The 20,336-nt window shown below is 39.0% G+C and overlaps 1 protein-coding gene across 1 annotated transcript in view; it reads left to right on the top strand.

The window, feature by feature from the left end:
* The window catches only part of CDK15 (cyclin dependent kinase 15), a 94,628-nt gene that overhangs the window by 53,353 nt on the left and 20,939 nt on the right, over positions 1-20,336 (top strand). Inside the window, exon 11 of the mRNA XM_043996811.1 lies at positions 7,559-7,607. Coding sequence (XP_043852746.1) covers positions 7,559-7,607 — 49 coding nt within the window. The remainder of the gene's footprint in view (positions 1-7,558; positions 7,608-20,336) is intronic.

The raw sequence follows: 20,336 nt of genomic DNA, 5'->3' as shown, positions 1-20,336 counted from the left end.
GTGATTAAGACATTTTGGTAACAGGTTTCTAAAATGCCCTATCAGTAGAATCATAGTTTTCTGTACTTGACTTAGAATTCCAGCAGCCTTCCCTCCCAGATGCTAATGAAGGTTCTGGCATTTGAGATGCTATGAACCATGATTGGGCTCATTACTATTTCAATCCTAGAGCTCAGCAAAAAAGCTCCTGGGGAGTTACTATTAACATCTTTATTAACCCATTCCCCAAATCAGTCACTGAAATTAATTTAGATACACATTCTACTTTGATCTTCATTAATAGTTTCTCCTAGTCCCTACATTTATTTTTAGTTTTCTCATCTTTAATTTATTTGGTGGCAATTATTAGTTTATATTGAGTAGAAATGCATGATCTTAGAGTTGGGAAAAATAGTAGCAAATCAAAAGCAGGTAAAATGATTTTATGGAGGAAAAACAATCCAATTCTTCTCCAGCCCAGGGAAGTCCTTTGGGCCTAAGCTATGGTGCTGGTTCAATTTGAATGCTTCCTTTTTCCTTTCCAAGATAGTTTCCATGTTTGATTAAACTCTAAAATAAAGAAATATCTTCAGATGGACCCTTCAGTTTTATATTAAAGGCATTTTAATAGTGTTTCTATAGCTATAACTTTGTTACTGCCCATCAAATTAATTTGATTCAACAGATTTTTTTTTTGGTGAGGCAATTGGGGTTAAGTGACTTTCCCAGGGTCACACAGCTAGTAAGTGTCAAGTGTCTGAGGCCGGATTTGAACTCAGGTCCTCCTGACTCCAGGGCTGGTGCTCTATCCACTGTGCCACCTAGCTGCCCCTCAACAGATATTTTTAAGTGCTTACTATATGCGTGACTATAAGCAAGTCAGAATACTTTCCTAACGCTGAGATGGCACTATGAAAATGTGTGGCCTGTCTGTGTCTACCCCAGCAACTGCTTTCTTTCTTGAGTACTTGGACCTCCTTGCCCTTTGAAAAAAAAGTGACTAAATTATTATGCACTGGGATTGTTTTGCATTGTCAAGGTTTCTTGTATGGTCAGGATGCTAAAATATTCTCAGGCCATATCAAGGAAGGTCCTATCATTTTCTCATCTGTAAAAGGAAGAGGCTGGACTCATTGGTTTCTGGTTTTTTGGGGGGGTTTTTTTTTGCAGGGCAATGAGGGTTAAGTGACTTGCCCAGGGTCACACAGCTAGTTAAGTGTCAAGTGTCTAAGGCTGGATTTGAACTCAGGTCCTCCTGAATCCAAGGCCAGCGCTTTATCCACTGTGCCACCTAGCTGCCCCTTATTGGTTTCTGATGCCCCTTTCAGTTCTAAATTTATGATCCTCTTAATCCATATACCACTGTTCTAGGCCCTGGGGCTATAAAGCCAGAAGCAGAACCCTCCCCATCCTCAGGGAGTTTTCATTTGACCATCAAAACTTGCCATTTTTCAACTTTTGATGAAAACAATCTATGGAATAAATGGACTTGTAGCTGTTGTAATGTGCCCAAGAGTTAGTCCGATTCCTGAAAGTGTCCCTAGGTTAAAAGGCAGGATTCCCTTTGGAAGGCAACAAGGATGTCTGGAGACCATACTTAGGATTCCTCCTCATCTCTCCATCCCCTGAACAAGTAGGATCATAAGCTAGAAAGGACCTTATAGTTCATCTAGTTGAATCCCCTCATTTTAGAGATGAGGAAACTGAGACCCAAAGAGCCCCCAGACCTAGAATACTTTGGCATCCTGACCATATGAGAAGAGACTATAAGCCTGGGAGATGTCAAGTAATCCCAGCAGCTGCTATGGCAGACACAAACAAGCCACATGTTTTCTAAGTGCTACCTCAGCTTGAACAAAACATTCTGATATGCACACATATTTGTACTTTACAATGGTTTAAAGGGTTGGGTTTTTCAAAAGTTACTATTTAAGATAGCTAAGGAAGAGCAGAAACATTATCAACTGTTCAGATATATAGTATCTCAAGAATGTCTTGTATTTGAGAAATACTGGGAGACATAGTTCAGCAAGATAAACCTAGGGCTATTGTGACAAAACTATAGTAACTTGAAAATGTTTTAAGCAGCATCCAAACAGTGATGCTACGGTAAAGTTAGCCACTAATCAACAAGTGTTTGTTGACTAAGCAGGAACCATGTTTCCATTAGTTGTGAATTTGACTTCATTAAACATTTATATAAAATATAGCCTTTTGTTAGGGTAGCAACAATCCTGTCCTCATTTTTATCTCAGTGTTCTCATTAAGGCTTTCAGCTGTAGATTGGTACCCCAATCTGACATCTCTCCTCAAAATTTCCTTTGTATTCAATGGGAATCCTTCTAAAAAGATTTGGAAGAGAAAGGGAATGAAAGTCTTGAGCCAATGATTTATTACAAAATAGTTATAATAGGAGAGTAGAGGAGGCTACATACAGACCTGTTATTTTTAGATGTTGAAAACAGAAGAATCAATTCCTCCTGGAATGCTGCTGGTAAAACACTTGTCTGTTTGGGGCACATATGCATTGATTAGAGCTGTTTAACTACAGGAAAAATCAATATGAGAGATGCAAGGTCACTTTGCATTAGGTTATTTGCATGGGAATGGAAGGCTAGGCTAGTACAAGACAAAAGCTTTGGGATTCAAAAGCCTTTATTGGGCTTTTCAGATCTTGAAGAGGTCAATTTCTCTGTGCCTCAGTTTATCCAGATAGGAGACAAACCTAGGAGGAAAATATTTCATAGCTAATCAGGCAACTGGGAAATCTTTGTTCAGCCTCTGCTATGCTCAGGTCACTGTGCTTTGAGGTCTAAAAATGTAATTTCAGGAAGCATTTAATCATCATCAGGAAACATAAAACCTTCCTTTTACTGATAGAATTTATGAGAACTGGGACCTGCTTTTGATATCATGCTTCCGTTTCATTAGGTACAAGTTAAAATCTGTGTACTTGAAAAAAGTAGCTCATTTTGTATTTAATGATTATAGAGAATGAACATGATCACATGACCATAATTGAACCACAATAATGGGCCTTTCTATAGCCACATATCCTGCCAACCAGAGGGGAATTCTAGCGTATGCAGGGGTGTGCTGGTAAATGTTTAACAACTGGCTCTCCCCCAAAAATGTATCTATGGCATACTTTTAAGTTTACTCTACATTCTTAACAGTTTCCCATAACTTTCTGAAAGCTAGAGACAAAACAAATTAAATCCTGAGAGGAAGCATTTGCCAATTCCAGAGGTTCAAATGCTCTCATTGAAAATTTAACAGTCTGATCTTCTGCACCAATAGGTGCTGGTTCCAGCACACAGGAGACAGATCTCATCTCACTATGAGGAAATCTCTCTACCAATCAGGGCTGCCTAAAAGTGAAATATATTGCTTTGAGGGATAGTGAGTTCCATATCATTGGAGGTTTTTAAAGGGAGGTTGGGCAACCACATGTCAGAGGTATTATAGAAGGGAATCCTATTTAGGTTCAAGTTAGATAGATGAGGCTTAATTCCATCATATAATGGAAAGAGCATTGATTCTCGAATCAAAGGACCTGCATTCAAATTCTGCCTTTAATGCTTAATGTGTCAATAATTGTGCTACTTGTGTGACTCTGGGCAAGTCACATACTCTGCAGCTTCAGTTTGCTTATCTATAAAACAAGGCAATTGGCATCTGAGGTTCCTTCCATCTCTAAATCTATGAATTGATATAGCCTCCATAGACCTGGGAACCATAGACCGGTAGGTCCATAGACCATAGAACTGGAAGATCTTTGTTCAGCCTCTGCTGTGCTCAAGTTGGAACCCATATAATTCCAACCCAGAGTATGTGACTTCAAGTCCAGTGCTCTTTTTACCATGGTACCCTCTTTGGGAATACTACATTCTTAGTTCATTATTAGATAGGATACAAAGTTAAACCTAAAAGAACACTTCTCCAGCCCTCTGGTGTTTAATTCTTTTTTTTTTTTTTTGCAGGGCAATGAAGGTTAAGTGACTTGCCCAAGGTCACACAGCTAGTAAGTGTCAAGTGTCTGAGGCCAGGTTTGAACTCAGGTCCTCTTGGATCCAGAGCTGGTGCTTTATCCACTGCACCACCTAACTGCTCCCTAATTAATTTTTTAAAAAAACATTAAATGCTCACATTCAGAAAATACATCATTTTCATGATACTAGTATATAGGGGCAAGGCTGGCTGGTGAAAATGTGGTTAGTTATTAAGTTTGGAGCCTTAAACTTGAAAGACAGGTTGAGGGCCCCACCTTTTTCTCTTTCAATAACTTGCATACCCTGATTGTCCTCTTTGGAAATATTGAATTCATACCAGGAGATTTGGAAAATAGTGTTTTCATAACCACTGTCACTGCAACGGTTGTGGATTGGCAAGGGACTTCTGTAAGTATGAACTTGAAGCCGGTACCCAGACCTCAGATTTACTCAGCCCAGTATGATTTACTTATGAACCTAAATTTTTGATCAATTCTAATGATCTTTGTGCCAGAAGGAAAAGTTTCAAGATCTACTTCAACTCTTTTATAGATAAGAGTATATGCTCTTAGTATAAGCTAATGGAATCAATCAATCAATCAATCAATCAATCAATCAATAAACATTTATTAACTGCTTACTTTGTCCTAGGGCAGATAAGTAGACAGAGCATGTGCCAGGTCTGGAGTCAGGAAGACCTCAGACACTTACTAGCTGTGTGATGCTGGGCAAGTCACTGTTTGCCTCGATTTCCTCTTTTGTAAAATGAGCTAGAAGGGGAAGTAGCAAACCAATGCAGTACCTTTGCCAAGAAAACCCCAAATGGGGTCAGGAAGAGTCAGACGCAACTGAAATAACTGAACAATCACAACTGTACCAGGCCGGTGATAGTGGAAAGAGCAAAAGTTAGTTCTCAGGTTCTAGCTCTCATACTTATCATGGTATAAATTTGTTTCGCAGAGTTTAAATTACTTGATCCATTTCTACAATTATAAAATAGGTATAATAAGGTATCCTTCTACTAGCTCTGAAGGATGGTGTAATAAATAAATGGGTTTCTAGAAGAAATGGGAGGAAATAAAGATTGTTTTCTTCTCTAACTCCCCTACTCACCTTCTGTCACTTGAAATCTGAGACAATGGCTAGAGAGGAACAAAAGATGCCCCACAAAATAGAGCCAGTGTAGGTCTGGGTTTGGAGTAAATGCCTCATCTGAAGGTACAATGATGAGGAGGATAGGGAAATGAAAGGAGGGAAAGGGTGAAAAGGAAGATGAGAAGGCAAGGATATCTAGATGCAGATGAAAGCTATAAGAATACAGGGGAGGGATGAGCATAAAAAACACAAGACCTTGGGGCAGCTAGGTGGTGCAGTGGATAAAGCACTGGCCCTGGATTCAGGAGGACCTGAGTTAAAATCTGGCCTCTGACACTTGACACTAGCTGTGTGACCCTGGGCAAGTCACTTAACCCTCATTGCCCTGCAAAAACAAAAACAACAACAACAACAAAAAACAAACCCACCACACAAGACAAGCTAGAAATAGAGAAAAGAGTCAGGCACAAGGGAAAGAAAAAGTCTCAGAGGTCTCCAGGATAATGTAAGGCATCATTGTATGTATGAGCCTACAATGAGATGAATAGTATCAGAATGTCAAAGGCAAGAGATCCAGCCTATGAGGCTTTGAGGGAAGAAGGAATAGAGAAAAGGAAAAAGGGAAGGATGAGAATTTAAGTTACTGTGTTTATGTGGCACTGGGTTGGGAATGAGGGTTTATGGAATTGGGGGAAAGGAATGGTGTTGTTAGAGAAAACTTGTAAATATACAGCATGAAAATACCTTATTTCATCTGTGATAAAAAGAAATGAGGGAACAGCTAGCTGAGAACTCTGAAACAGTAATTATTGCAGTGTGGTTTTTGTTATTTCGTTATAAATTCCACAAACATTTGGCAACATCTATTCTATAGTAGGTCTGCAGATCTACGAACTCCTTGGTGTGGGCATTTATTTCCTCTGTCAATGCAGGTTGCAAGCTGTCCATTCCTTCTTTTCTCATCAGCATGGTATTGTGGATGGAGTGTGGAACCTGGAATCAGAAGGACATGGATTCAAATTCTGCTTCTCATATGACCATGGAGAAATCACTCAAGCTCTGAGCCTCAGTTTCCTCATCTGTAAAATGGGGATAATAACTATAACACTATACCAGTAGGGCCTACTTTACTGTTTGTTGTGAAGCTCAGAAGAGATAACATATGGAAAATGCCTTGAAAACTTTAAAAAGTAAATACCAGAAGGGCAGCTAGGTGGCATAGTGGATAGAGCACTGGCCCTGGAGTCAGGAGGACCTGAGTTCAAATCCAGCCCTCAGACAGTTGACACTTACTAGCTGTGTGACCCTGGGCAAGTCATTTAACCCTCATTGCCCCGCCCTCCCAAACAAAGTAAATACCAGTGCTCATCCATATTTAAATATAAGTGCCAAACATGCTCCAAAGGCAAATAAAAATGATTTTCTGATTATCTATTTTGGATTATCCCTACCAGAACACCTTTCTGTTAGTGGAAATTCATTTGTGTAGGTCACTGAGAGTTGATTAAATGAACTGTTAATCATAAGGTCATGAGAAGGCTTCCAAAAATTGTCTCACCTTTTTGCATTGCCTAGAGGCAGCTTCATAGTGGATAGAGCACTGGGCCTGAAGTCAGGAAGACCTGAGTTCAAATCTAGCCTAAAAATACTAGCTGAGAGACCCTGGGCAAGTCACTTAACTTCTGCTTGCCTCAGTTTCCCACACTGTAAAATGGGGATGACAGCATCTATTTTGCAGGGTTGTTGTGAGCATCCAATGAGATAATATTTGTAAATAGTGGTTAGCATAGTGCCAGGCACATAGTAGGTACAAGACAAATGCTTATTTCCTTCCTTCCCCTCCTTCCTTTCCTTTCCCTATAGTCTTACTTTTCATTTTATCACTGGAATTATTGCTACTTTGCCCTATAATAGTGCTCATATCTTTTCATATGTGTATGTTTTGTTCCAGCAACAAAATTGAAAGACTTTCTAGGTTAGTGATCTCAGCTACTAGTTTTTCCCACCAAATTGCCTTGTTACATGTGTATTACATATATATACATACATATATACATGCACATACATACATATATAGGTATATTCTTATATCTGTACCTTTTGACTCTCCTTCCCTTCTCTTCCTTTCCCCCGGTAGAATATAAGATACTTGAGAGAAGAGACTTTCATTTTTTTCCCCTTGGTATTCCTAGTACCTTGAACTCAACCTGGCATGTAGTAGACATAAATAAATGTTTCTTTGCCTGGTTTCTTTTGTATTCCTCACAGCATTCAGGACAGCCCTTCTGCATATAGTTGGTGTTTGAGAATTTCTTGTTCGCTAACTCAGTATTTAGTGATTCTCTCTCCAAAGCCTTTAGGACGTTCATAAAATAGTTGGCAATGCCTTAAAGAATGCTATTGGCATAGGATTAGTTGGTTTTTAGGTGAGGGAGGGTGTTTCCCCCACCATCCATTTCGTTTTTAATCATTCTGTGAAATTCCTTTTCCAGAGTGGTTCCTGCTGAGTAAGCCCCAGAGCCTTCAGATCATCTGGAACAGGTAAACCACCTAGAGCATCCTTTCTCTAAGCAGAGACCAAAGAGAGAACTGGACGTAGCATCCAGTAGTATCGCTGAGCACCCGGATCCTTCGACAGTAGGCACCCTAGAAATGCAGGAGGTGATCTATAGGAAGCTGTCTGTGAGTCTGTTAGTTTTTTCTGTATAACCATTTTACCCTCCAAGCTTTCGGTCATTAAATTTGTTTTGTGCCCTCTTGGTCGAGCACTAGATCCTTAGAGGAGGGAGTGTTAGCTAGCAGAAAAACCTTGTGGGTTTATTATTCTCATACACATAGAAACTAAACATCAATTGGGTGGCTATTTGGGGTGGGGGGCACTTGATTCATAGAGGTCATGCTTTCCCAGGCCCTCTCTGCGCAGTCTCAACTCAGACCCGGGCAGACTTTTATTACCAGCTTTCAACAAACCCCAGTTTCTTTTGCAAAGAAAACCAGATAATAGGGACATTCCCAGAATAGTTAGCTAACTAAGCTGCGCCAGGCAACCTAGAGGCCAGAGAAGAACTCGGAGTCTTCGGACAATGACCAATTACAATAACCGGCATTATTTGATCGGAGACTAATTAGCCAAGGCCCTGTTCTTTTTGCTTCACTGAAGTTGCAGAAAGCACATCGAAGGAAACATTAGAGAGAGAGAGACTGGGAAAAGGAACTCAGATGTCAAAGGAAAACACACTTTCACAGGTGGGGAGATAGAGAAAAGGATTTCATCTGCCAAGATCCTATCTGAACCTGGGAATATTTTTCCACTGAAAATCACATGCAGTTGAAGGAAGGCAAACTCAGTTTGCTTTTTCCACACTTTAAAGGCTTTTTAAAGTTCATGAGCACAAGGTAGGGGGCTACAGGGAGAGTCCAACTCCGTAGCTTAGGTCTATGTCACAAACATTAATACGTAGTGAAAGATATCAGAGGGACTTCTGGTCATTGTGTCATCATGATCCTCTACTATTTTTTAAAAGCACAGCAAGACCTGAGATCTAATGTCACTTACACAGCCAACTTGGAGGTAGGCTCAAAGGGCCTTTCATTTATCATCTCATTCCAGGGATGGCACCGGAACAGCTCTGTAAACACCCACTTGTCTGCGTGCCTGGGGTGCCTAGCCCCATTGACTTGGAGTTAAAGTTGCATTCCTTCATTTCCCTCTGCTTCAAAGCATTTCTCTGCAAAAACAAACAAAATAAACAACCCACTCCCAAACACAAACCACCCCCAAAGTTATCCCCTATAAAATAGGGGAAGACACTTTCTGTTACTAGGAGTAGGCAGGGTGTGATCTTATTGAATGCTTCTCCCCTCTATTCCCCCCGTACCCCCAGATCCAAACACCTTCCCTGGCTCATAGCCCTATCTAATTGACACTGCTTGTAGTCTAGGCTCCACTTATAATCCCTTTGACTCCTGGGACCAAAACTCCCTTTCCTGGGAACCACTCACTCCCCTATATATGTTGTTTTTCCCATTAGAATGTAGGGGGAGGGACTGTCACTTTTTTTGAATTTGTACAAAATATAAATTCTCAGTTCCTATTATGTGACTGGCAGATAGTAAGAATTTAAAATGCTTTTTCTTTCATTCGTTATCCATTCATTCATTCATTCATTCATGGAACAATGCATGTATCATCTCATGAAGGACCTTATGCTTTCTATTAGAAAGTGTTGCCACCATCTCTCCTTGGGGGAGCCATCTTGGCTCCTGAAAGGGGCCATGGTGGTTGCTGGTCTGCATAAGCCTGCAAACTATTGAGTTATATGCCAGCGATCATTATGAATTTAGACTTAACCAAGTGCCACCCACATGTTCCTTGACCAGACTGGCAAGCAACAACAAAGCATCTCTTATGTTATTTGTGACTGGGAAATAGCTCTGTGTGTGACAGGCTGATTGTCTTGTTATGGGAAGCTTCTTTGATAGGTACTGATGGAACTTGGAGCCTTAAAAGCTCCAAGTTAAAAAAAAAAAAAAGCCCTCCCCGTCTGGTTCAGTGCCGGCTTTGGACTGAGAGGACTTCGGTTCCAGACTCAGTTTTTCCTTGTCTGGAAAAATGAGGAATGTAAAAAGGACCTCTAAGGATCTTTCCATCTCTAAATTTATAGCCCTATGATCAAAATCCCTGGCCTTCCTGGAGCTTACAAATCCCTTTTAGATCTGAATCTACACTCCTATGAATTACTGGGAGAGATGATTCCCCAGCAAAGAAATGAACTACTAAGGAAGATCCTGTAAACAGGTGTGAGGTTGGTGTGAAAAGGACTCTCTGCATTTGGAGGCAAGGCACCTGGGTTCCAATTCTGACAATGTTATTGAGTTGTTGTGTGACCATGGGTATCGCTAAATCTCTCTGAACTCTGGCTTCCTCATCTGTAAAATGAAGAATTTGAACTAGGGCCTTAACATTTTTCTTATTATGCATCCCTTTGACAATCTACTGAAACCTATGAGCCTCTTCTCAGAATAATATTTTTAAATGAACAAAATAAAATACAACAGATTATGAAGAAAACCAATTATATTAACATAAGGTTGTACATATATGTGTATATATATATATATATATATATGTTTTTTTAAAAAAACACAACCAAATTCACAAACCCTAGGTTACAAACCCCAAGACTAAATGATCTCCAGAACTTTTTCTATCTCTAAAACCTAAGTCTTTTGGGCCAATAGGATTCCACTGAACATCCAAGGGAATTCCTCGCATCTGAAACCTGTCTGTTAAGAAATCAAGGGGCAGCTAGGTGGCACAGTGGATAGAGCACCAGCCCTGGAGTCAGGAGACCTGAGTTCAAATTTGATCTCAGACACTTAACACTTACTAGCTGTGTGACCCTGGGCAAGTCACTTAACCCCAATTGCCTCACTAAAAAAAAAAGAAATCAAGACCATTGCCATAAACCCTTAAGAGCATCCAGATTCTATGTTGGACCAGCTAATGTTTTTCGCTTTTTGATTTTTTGTTTGTTTATTTTTTTGCTGGGCAATGAGGGTTAAGTGACTTGCCCAAGGTCACACAGCTAGTAAGTGTCAAGTGTCTGAGACTGGATTTGAACTCAGGTCCTCCTGAATCCAGGGCTGGTGCTTTATCCACTAAGCCACCTAGCTGCCCTAAACTAGTGCTTTTCACAAGCAATCACTTGAGACTGACTTGAATTTTACTTTTATTTGTGTTTTTCATTCTAAACTTCCAAAATGGGATGCCTGTATCTTCACACACAGAATAACTTTCAGGTTACATGTATTGCTGGAACATATTTCAGAATTTTAATAATCATTGGACGCTGTCATTTCTGAAATTTTAGCCAGCTGAAATAGCACCGTGTCCTTTGCATTGATACTGGAAGGAAAGATCCATGATTTAATTAATGATCTCGTGGGTTTTTTTGTTTTTGTTTTTTTTTTTGGTGAGGCAATTGGGGTTAAGTGACTTGCCCAGGGTCACACAGCTAGTAAGTGTCAAATGTCTGAGGCCCAGATTTGAACTCAGGTATTCCTGACTCCAGGGCCGGTGCTCTATCCACTGCACTACCTAGCTGCCCCACGATCTCTTGTTAATAGGGCAGATCTTTCTTGTTCTTTTAAGTACCTTTGACATAAATCTTAAGGGATGCAGGGCCAGGTCCCACTCCTGATTTCTCATTATGTAGCCTAGCAGCAAATGTATCTGAGGACATAGAGCTAACTATCATAATTTACATTCATGACAGCTGCATTTTTATGCCTTTAGTAGGAGGTACATCTACTCTATGTGGGGAAGATTGCCGTAGGTGCCAGTCAGAGAAGGTGAGAAAAAGTCTGTAGGAAAAGTGATGGAGAAGCCAAGATCCAAGTTTTATTCCTAGAATAGTTAGAGTCACTTTTTCCATAATTGTAGCCATAATATATGTTGTTGTTTGTCCTTCATTCTTGAAGAGGACCATGACATTGGGCGATGTCATGACTTGCACTGAATTGGATTTAAGTGAGGGAGGGCTGTATCAGGTCACCAACCTCACTCTTTCCTCCAGAGTCATGTGGGTCCAGTGGCAAGATATATATGTATCAGGATGACTGGAGATGGCCCTGGATATTTAAGGCAATTGGGATTGTGATTTGCCCAGGGTTACACAGCTAGTATCTGAGGTAATATTTGAACTCAGGTCCTCTTGACTCCAGAGCCTCTTGACTCTGTCTACTGTGCCACCTTGCTGCCCCCTAGCCATAATACATACTTTTAGAGTAAATATAGTAGTTGGATGGGGAGAGTAGAGTCAAGACTTTAAGCCCATGAACTTCCCATTAGTGCTTCTCTCTCTCTCTCTCTCTCTCTCTCTCTCTCTCTCTCTCTCTCTCTCTCTCTCTCTCTCTCTCTCTCTCTCTCTCTCTCTCTCTCTCTCTCTCTTTTTGCGGGGCAATGAGGGTTAAGTGACTTGTCCAGGATCACACAGCTAGTGTCAAGTGTGCAAGGTCAGATCTGAACTCAGGTCATCCTGAATCCAGGGCCAGTGCTTTATCCACTGCAGTACCTAGCTGCCCCCGTAGTGCTTCTCTTGATGAAGGTTGTCGAATCACATCATGAAACATGGAAGAAAAGCATAAAAAACCCCATAGATCACTGGCATCATTAACACACACTGATCCTTTGGCACCTAAAACAAGCTTCACAAAATACACCCTTAGAAAAACTCTTAAACAAACATTTAAATTGTGGGGAGTAAAGAAGTGGGGAAGAAGAAAGACCCTAGAATCCAAGGCATCATGGGATGGGTTGGGGAAAGAAAGTGAGCCTGGTTCACCTCAAGTCTGCTGCTGGGGAGGCCACAGGAGAGAGGAGGGAACCGGGTGGGACAAAACAGAAGAGGAACTCACTTAAAGTGCAACTGCTTGGTGGGCTGGGGTGTAGTGGTGGTAAGCATGTTATCTGTTAACTTGCTAATTATTCTTACTATGTGCTAAGTTCAGTTGTTTTTATACTCCTAGAGTGTAAGTATTGAAAATACCCTCTAAATTTGGGTGTCCTTGGACAAAGCTCTCATGTTTCTACCCCAGTTATGGCTCTACCTGTCCTCATTATTACCAGTCACCTGGTAGGAGATATGAGTGCATATAGTAATGGTTCGTAAGGGTAAGTTATAAATTACTGTCAAGACAACAAAAAAGTATTTACTTGGCAAATCCCTAGGTGAGATGGACAGAACTGAAAATCAGCCTTCATATCACTCTTCATAGATCTTATATATCTATCTCTGTCTATCTATCATCTATCTAATCTATCTAATCCATCCATCCGTCCGTCCGTCCATCTATCTATCTATCTATCTATCTATCTATCTATCTATCTATCTATCTATCTATCTATCTATCTATCTATCTATCTATCTATCTACCTACTTACCTCACTACATACCTACCTGCCTACCAATTCAATGTCTCCCCATTAGAATATAAATCCTTAAGAGAAAATACTATATTTTTCTTCACTGTATTCCTAGCACTTACCACTGGGTAAGTGGTAAGCACATAGTAAACTTCTTCCCTTACCCCCACTTCTTTTATTTATTTTTTTAGCATTCATTTCTTAAAATTTTGAGTTTCTAATTCTCTCCCTCCCTCCCAACCTTCCACTACCCATTGAGAAGTCAAGCAATATGACGCCAGTTGTGTATATGAAGTCATATAAAACATATTTCCATATTAGTCATGTTGCCAAAATTAATAAAGAAAAAGGAAGAAACATAAAGTAGAAAAAATATGCTTCGATCTGTATTCAGTTCATCTTTGTCTGGAGGTGTATAGTATTTTTCATTAAGGGTCCTTTGGAATTGTCTGGAGTAGTCATGGTATTGATCAGAGTAGCTGAGTCTTTCACAGCTGATCATTATAATATTGCTGTTACTATATACAATGTTCTCCTGGTTCTGCTCACTTCACTTTGCATTAGTTCATATAAGTCTTCCCAGCTTTTTCTGAAAACATACCCTTCATCATTTTTAGCACAATAGTATTCCATAAAGATCATATATCACAACCATTCCCCATTTGATGGACGTTGCCAAAATTTCCCATTCTATGTTTATACATATAGGTCCTTTCCCCCTTTTTCTTGACTTCTTTGGTATACAAACCTAGTAGTAGTATTGCTGGGTCTGAGATTATACATGGTTTTATAGTCCTTTGGGCATAGTTCCAAGTTGTTCTCCAGAATGGCTGGATCAGTTCACAACTCCACCAACAAATGCATTAGTGTACCTATTTTTCCATATCCCCTCCAGAATTTGTCATTTTCCTTTTCTTATCTATTGTTAGCCAATATGATGGATGTGAGGTGTTATGACAGAGATGTTTTAACTAGCATTTTTAATCAATAGTGATTTAGGACATTTTTCATGTAAATATTGATGGCTTTGATTTCTTCTTTTGAAAACTGCCTGTTTATATCCTTTGACTATTTATCAGTTGGGGAATAGCTCTTCATTTTATAAATTTGGCTCAGTTCCCTATATTGGAAAAATTAAGTCTTTGTCAGAGGAACTTGATGTAAATTTTTTTCCCCAGTTTCCTGTTTTCCTTCTTAAGGGTCAATTTTCTAGAGTTCTCTAAGTACACCAATATGTCATCTGCAAAGGATAAGTTTTTTTCCTCATTGCCTATTTTGATTCCTTTAATTTATTTTTCTTGTCTCATTGGTGTATATATAGCATTTCTAATACAATATTGAATAATAGTGGTGCTAACAGACATCCTTGATTCACTACTAATCTTACTGGGAAGGCTTCAAGTTTATACCTATTACAGAAAATGCTTACTCTTGGTTTTAGATAGATAACTACTTATTTTAAGAAAGCCTTCATTTATTCCTATGTTTTCTAGTGTTTTTAGTAGTAATGGGTGTTGCATTTTGATAAAAAAGCTTTTTTCTGCTTCTATTAATATAAGCATATGCTTTTTGTTGGTTTCATTACTAATATGGTCAATCATGCTTATAGTTTTCCTAATATTCAGCCAGCCCTGCATTTCTGGTATAAATCCCACCTGGTTAGAGTGTATGATTTTTGTGATATATTACTACAATCTCCTTGCTAGTACTTTATTTTAAAATTTTGTATCAATATTCATTAGGGGAATTGGCTTGTTCAATTTATTTTTCTAAGATAGGGTCATTTAGGTATTCCATGTCCTCTTCTGTTAATATGGGCAATTTATATTTTTGTAAATAGCCATACATTTCACTTACATCGTCAGTTTTATTGGCATATATAATTGGGCAAAATAACTCCTAATAATTATTTTAATTTCATCCTCATTGGTAATGCAATCACCCTTTTGATTTTTTATATTCACAATTTGTTTTTCATCTTTCTTGTTAAAAATTAAATTAACCAATAGTTTAATTTGATTTTTAAAATAAAACTAGCACCTAGTTTTATTTATTAATTCAATTTTTTAAACGTCTAATTTTATTAACCTTTCCTTTGATTTTCGGGATTTCTATTTTGGTGTTTAATTGGAGATTTTTAATTTGTTATTTTTCTAGCTTTTTTAAACTGCACACCCAATTTATTGATCTGCTCTTTTTCTTTTTATTGATATAAACATTTAGAGATATAAATTTCCCCTAAGTACTACTTTGGCTGCATCTTACAAATTTTGGTATCTTTAATTAAATTATTGATTGTTTCTATGATTTGTTCTTTGACCCACTCATTCTTCAGGATTAGATTATTTAGTTTCCAATTAATTTTTAATTTGTGCTTCCATAGTCCTTTATTGAACATGATACATTACAGTTGGGAAATGGTACATTTAATATTTCTTCTTTTTGGAATTTGTTTGTGAGGTTTTTATGCCCTAATACATGATCAGTTTTTGTGAAGGTGCCATGTACTGCTGAGAAAAAGGTATAGTCCTTGATAGTCCCCCATAATTTAGAGGTCTTTATAATTTTTCTAAAATTATATTCATTTTCTTAACTTCTTTCTTATTTATTTTATGGCTACATTTATCTAGTGTTGAGAGGTAATGTTGAAGTCCCCCACTAGTATAGTTTTGCCATCTATTTCCTCTTTTAAATTTAGCTTTTTCTTTAAGAATTTGGATGCAATGGCATTTGGTACACACGTTTAGTATTTATATTATTTCATTGTATACCTTTTAGCAAGATGTAGTTTCCCTGCTTATCTCATTTAATTAGGTCTATTTTTGCTTTTGCTTGGTCTGAGATCATGATTGCTACCCCTGTCTTTTTTTTTTACTTCACTTGAAGCATAATAGATTCCACTCCAGCCCCCTATTTTAACCCTATGTTATTGTGATCCTTTAATTTATGACATGAACTCTTTTTTTGGTGGGGCAATGAGGGTTAAGTGACTTGCCCAGGGTCACAGAGCTGGTAAGTGTGAAGTGTCTGAAGCTGGTTTTGAATTCAGGTCCTCCTGAATCCAGGACTGGTGCTTTATCCACTGTGCCACCTAGCTGCCCTCAACCCAATATTATTGTAAACAACATGTTGGACTCTGGTTTCTAATCCATTCTGCTATCTGCTTCTGTTTTATGGGTAAGTTCATCCCATTTACATTCTGTTATGATTACTAATTGTGCATCTCCATTCTATTTTCTATTTATCCATACTTCCTTCTCTCTTTCTCTCTCCCTCCATCCTCAAAAGTCTGCTTTGCTTCTGACCACTGCCTCTCTTAATCTATTCTTCCTTTATTACTTCCCCAACTTTTTCTTATCCCCTTCCCCTCCTACTTCTTTTTTAAGTAAGATAGATTTTTACACCCAAATGATTGTGCATATACATTCTTGAACCAATTCAGATGAGAGTGAGTTTCAAGTATTGTCCCCCCCCCCCACCATTTCCCCTCCACTGTGAAAGCTCTTCTTTCCTCCCAGTTCATTCTTTTTTTCTTATCCATCCATTTTTTAGGTTATTCCAACACAATTGACTAACCCCTGTACCCTCTGTCCATGTAGGATCCTTCTAATTGTCATAATACCAATAAAGTTCTTAGGAGCTACAAGTATCATCTCCTCATGTAGGAATGTGAACAGTTCAATCTTATCGAGTCCCTTATATTTCCTCTTTAATGTTTACCTTTTTATGCTTCTCTTGAGTTTTGTATTTGAAAGTCAAATTTTCTCTTCATCTCTAGTCTTTTCATCAAGAATGCTTGAAAGTCTTCTATTTCATTAAATGTCCACATCCCCCCATAGGATTATACTCAGTTTTACTGGGTAGGTTTTCCTTGGTTGTAATCCTAGCATCTTTACTTTCTGGAATATTATACTTCAAGCCCTGTGCTCCTTTAATATGGTAGCTGCTAAATTTTGTATAATCCTGATTATAGCTCCATTGAATGGTTTCTTTATAATTGCTTAAAGTATTTTCCTTTGACCTGGGAGCTCTGGAATTTGGGTATAATATTCCTGGGAGTTTTCATTTTGGGATCTCTTACAAGAGATGATCAGTGGATTCTTTCAATTTCTATTTGATCCTCTAGTTCTAGGATATTGGGGGTAGTTTTCCTTAATAATTTCTTGAAATATAATGTCTAGGCTTTTTCTTTGATCCTGGTTTTTGGGTAGTCTAATAATTCTTAAATTATCTCTCCTCAATCTATTTTCTAGGTCAGTTATTTTTCCAATGAGATATTTCAACTTTTCTTCTATTCATTCTTATGACTTTGTTTTATTGTTTATTGATGTCTCATGGAGCTTTTTGCTTCCACTTGCTCAATTTTAATTTTTAGGGAATTATTTTTTCATTGAGCTTTTGTACCTCTTTTTCCATGTGGCTAATTCTGCTCTTTAAAAAGTTATTTTCTTTGTTATTTTTGTGCCTCTTTTACCAAGTTACTAATTGTCTTTTCATAATTTCCTTGTATCACTCTCATTTCTTTTCTCAATTTTTACTTTACCACTTTTATTTACTTTAAAAAATAATTTTAGTTCTTCCAGGAATTTTTTTGGGGGTTTGTATCCAGTGAACCTTTTTTTTCTTTGAGACTTTGCTTATGGGTATTATGACATTATCTTCTTTAGAGTTTGTGTCTTGATCTTTCCTGTCACCATAGTAGCAGTTTATGGTCAGGTTCTTTTTCTATTCTTTGTTCATTTTTCCAGCCTATTTCTTGACTTCAAACTTTACATTAAGGTTGGGCTGGGTTTCCAGGATGGTGGGGGAGCATTGTCCCATGCTTCAGGCTGTTTTCAGAGCTAGTTATGGGAGTTTGAAGGTTTTGGGTGTTTTCAAGGTTGTCTAATCCAGGGAGAGGTGTAGTCACTGCTCTCCTTGTCTGTGCTCTAGTCCTTACCCATGAAGGGTCCCTTCTCCCTATTAACAGCAAGAGCTACAGCAGTAGCTGCACCTCAGGGCCCTTGCTCTCTTGGGACCAAAAGCAATACTATTCTTCAGGGCTTATGCTCCCTTACAGCTAAAAGCACTCCTCTCTGTCGTGGAACTGAAACCAGAAGTGGCTATGGAAAATGGGGTTGCCAAATAGCAGCTGATCCTATGTCCAGTGCTAGCACAGGAATTCCTTTCAATCTCTTCCTGACAAGTTACCCCATTCCCTTACTGTGTCTGGCTTAAGAGCTCCCAAAGATGCTGCTGCTGCTGTCACTACCACCAAGTCCTATAACTGGTGTTGATACCATATAGCTTCACGCTTCAGGCCAGCCTCCACCCCCCTCCCCCACCCCCGTGTCATAGACCTCTCCTTCTGACCTCCTATATTGTCTTGGCCTGGAAAAATCTCACCCCTATTTTTTATTGCCTCCGATACTCCAGAATTTGATTTGAGAGGTCATTTTAAAGTTGTTTGGAGGGAAATGTTTTGGGAACTTGGCTGTAGTGCTTCCTCTCCTCTGCCATCCTGGCTCCCCCAAATACTTCTTGATTAATTGAATCAGAACTTTTATAATCATTGAATGATAGGTGTTGCTTCTGAAATTTTGGTTAGCTAGAATGTATCTGAAGTACTCTGCATTCCTTGAACTAATATGGGAAAGAAAGGCACATGATAGGATTACCCCCCTCCTTTATTAATGAACTCTAAATAATCAGGTAGATCTTCAAGGGACTTTACAAGTCATTTAGTCCTACCCCCTATTCTAGATGTTATAGGGGACTGGCCAATCAGCCAGTCCTTATGAGCTTCTGCAATGTGCTCTGCTGAAACAAAAATCATCACTCAGGTATTGTCTCTGGTCTGCTTACTACTTGAAGAAGAACCTTTTGATTGGGTGTTTAGCCAGAACTGAGAATGTTTATAAAAAGAACTAACTGACCAAAGCACTTTTCTTTTTCCTGGGTGTTTGTATTCAAGGGAGGGAGCAAGGACTGCTTTTAAGCCCCCAGTAGGGACAGATGCCTCGGGTTTTTATTTCCCACCTGAATCTAACTCCATGTGGCCCATGACCAACCAGGTGCCTCTGCTGTTGCTTTCATATCTCTTGTGTCTGTTCTTTCCCACTCTAGGTGAAGGAGCAGTTAAGATAGAATGTACCAAGGGGCGGCTAGGTGGCGCAGTGGATAAAGCACTGGCCTTGGAGTCAGGAGTACCTGAGTTCAAATCCGGCCTCAGACACTTAACACTTACTAGCTGGGTGACCCTGGGCAAGTCACTTAACCCCAATTGCCTCACTAAAAAAAAAAAAAATAGAATGTATCAGGCTGCAGTCTCTTAGCTTCCAAAAGACAGGAAAATGAGCTCTTAGAGATACACGTCACAGTTTCTGATCCACCAGCACAGCCAAGTTTAAGTCCACTCTCCTAGGGATACCCCAGAAGGTTGGGAGGTGTATTCTCTAATACTTTTAATAATACATTTTAATAATACATTCTAGTGTGCTCTCCCATATAAATCACCAGTGATTAGCACCCCAAGATCATTAAAGAATTACCTTTCACAAAAGGATAACAATCTCCCTTCTTCCTCTTTGGTCCCTGGGGATAGTAGATGAATGCATGAAGTGGTTTCTACAAAATATTTTTCTCCACCATGTCAATTTCTGAATGTGACATAGTCAATGGATAAGATCATCTCTGTTGTAAGATCCAGCATCTTAATGATGGGGTCAATACTACTCGTCTGAGGTTGGCTGGAGGACTGTAGATTCTGGATCCCAGGATTCTGGAAGCTGAAGTTGACATTTTGAAGTTCGAAAGCTCATAGCTGAATAGAGTTCATTTCCAATATTTCTTCATCTAAAGCAAGAAACACTAAACTTTCTTTAAAGTGACTTACCCAGGGGCAGCTAGGTGGTGCAGTGGATAGAGGATTCAGGATTCCTGGATTCAGGAGGACCTGAATTCAAATCCAGCCTCAGACACTTGACACTTACTAGCTGTGTGACCTTGGGCAAGTCACTTAACCCTAATTGCCTTACCAATAAATAAATAAAATAAAGTGACTTACCCAAAGCCAAACAAGGTAGGTAAATGGTAGGGTGGGAATTTAAACCAGAACCCTCTGACTCCAAATCCATTATTTTCACTAATACCATGTTGCCTCCTATTTCTTCACCTGTCTATAAAGGAATGAATGGGTGAACTCTAAAAGGATTTCAATTTAACGAAGTAATTGGGAGTAGTAACTGGTCCAGGGCTTCCTAAATGTTTCCTGAATACAGAACTACTTTTGAGTTCTCTTCTGATCAGTGCCAGGGAATGAATGGAATCTTTGAATTCTGATGGCTAGCAGAAAGGGGAATGAT

This window comes from Dromiciops gliroides, chromosome 3 (genome assembly GCF_019393635.1).
Source record: "Dromiciops gliroides isolate mDroGli1 chromosome 3, mDroGli1.pri, whole genome shotgun sequence".
Classification (NCBI taxonomy): Eukaryota; Metazoa; Chordata; class Mammalia; order Microbiotheria; family Microbiotheriidae; genus Dromiciops; species Dromiciops gliroides.
The sequence above is the reverse complement of the archived record's forward strand: the minus strand, read 5'-3'. Positions and strand labels throughout refer to the sequence as shown.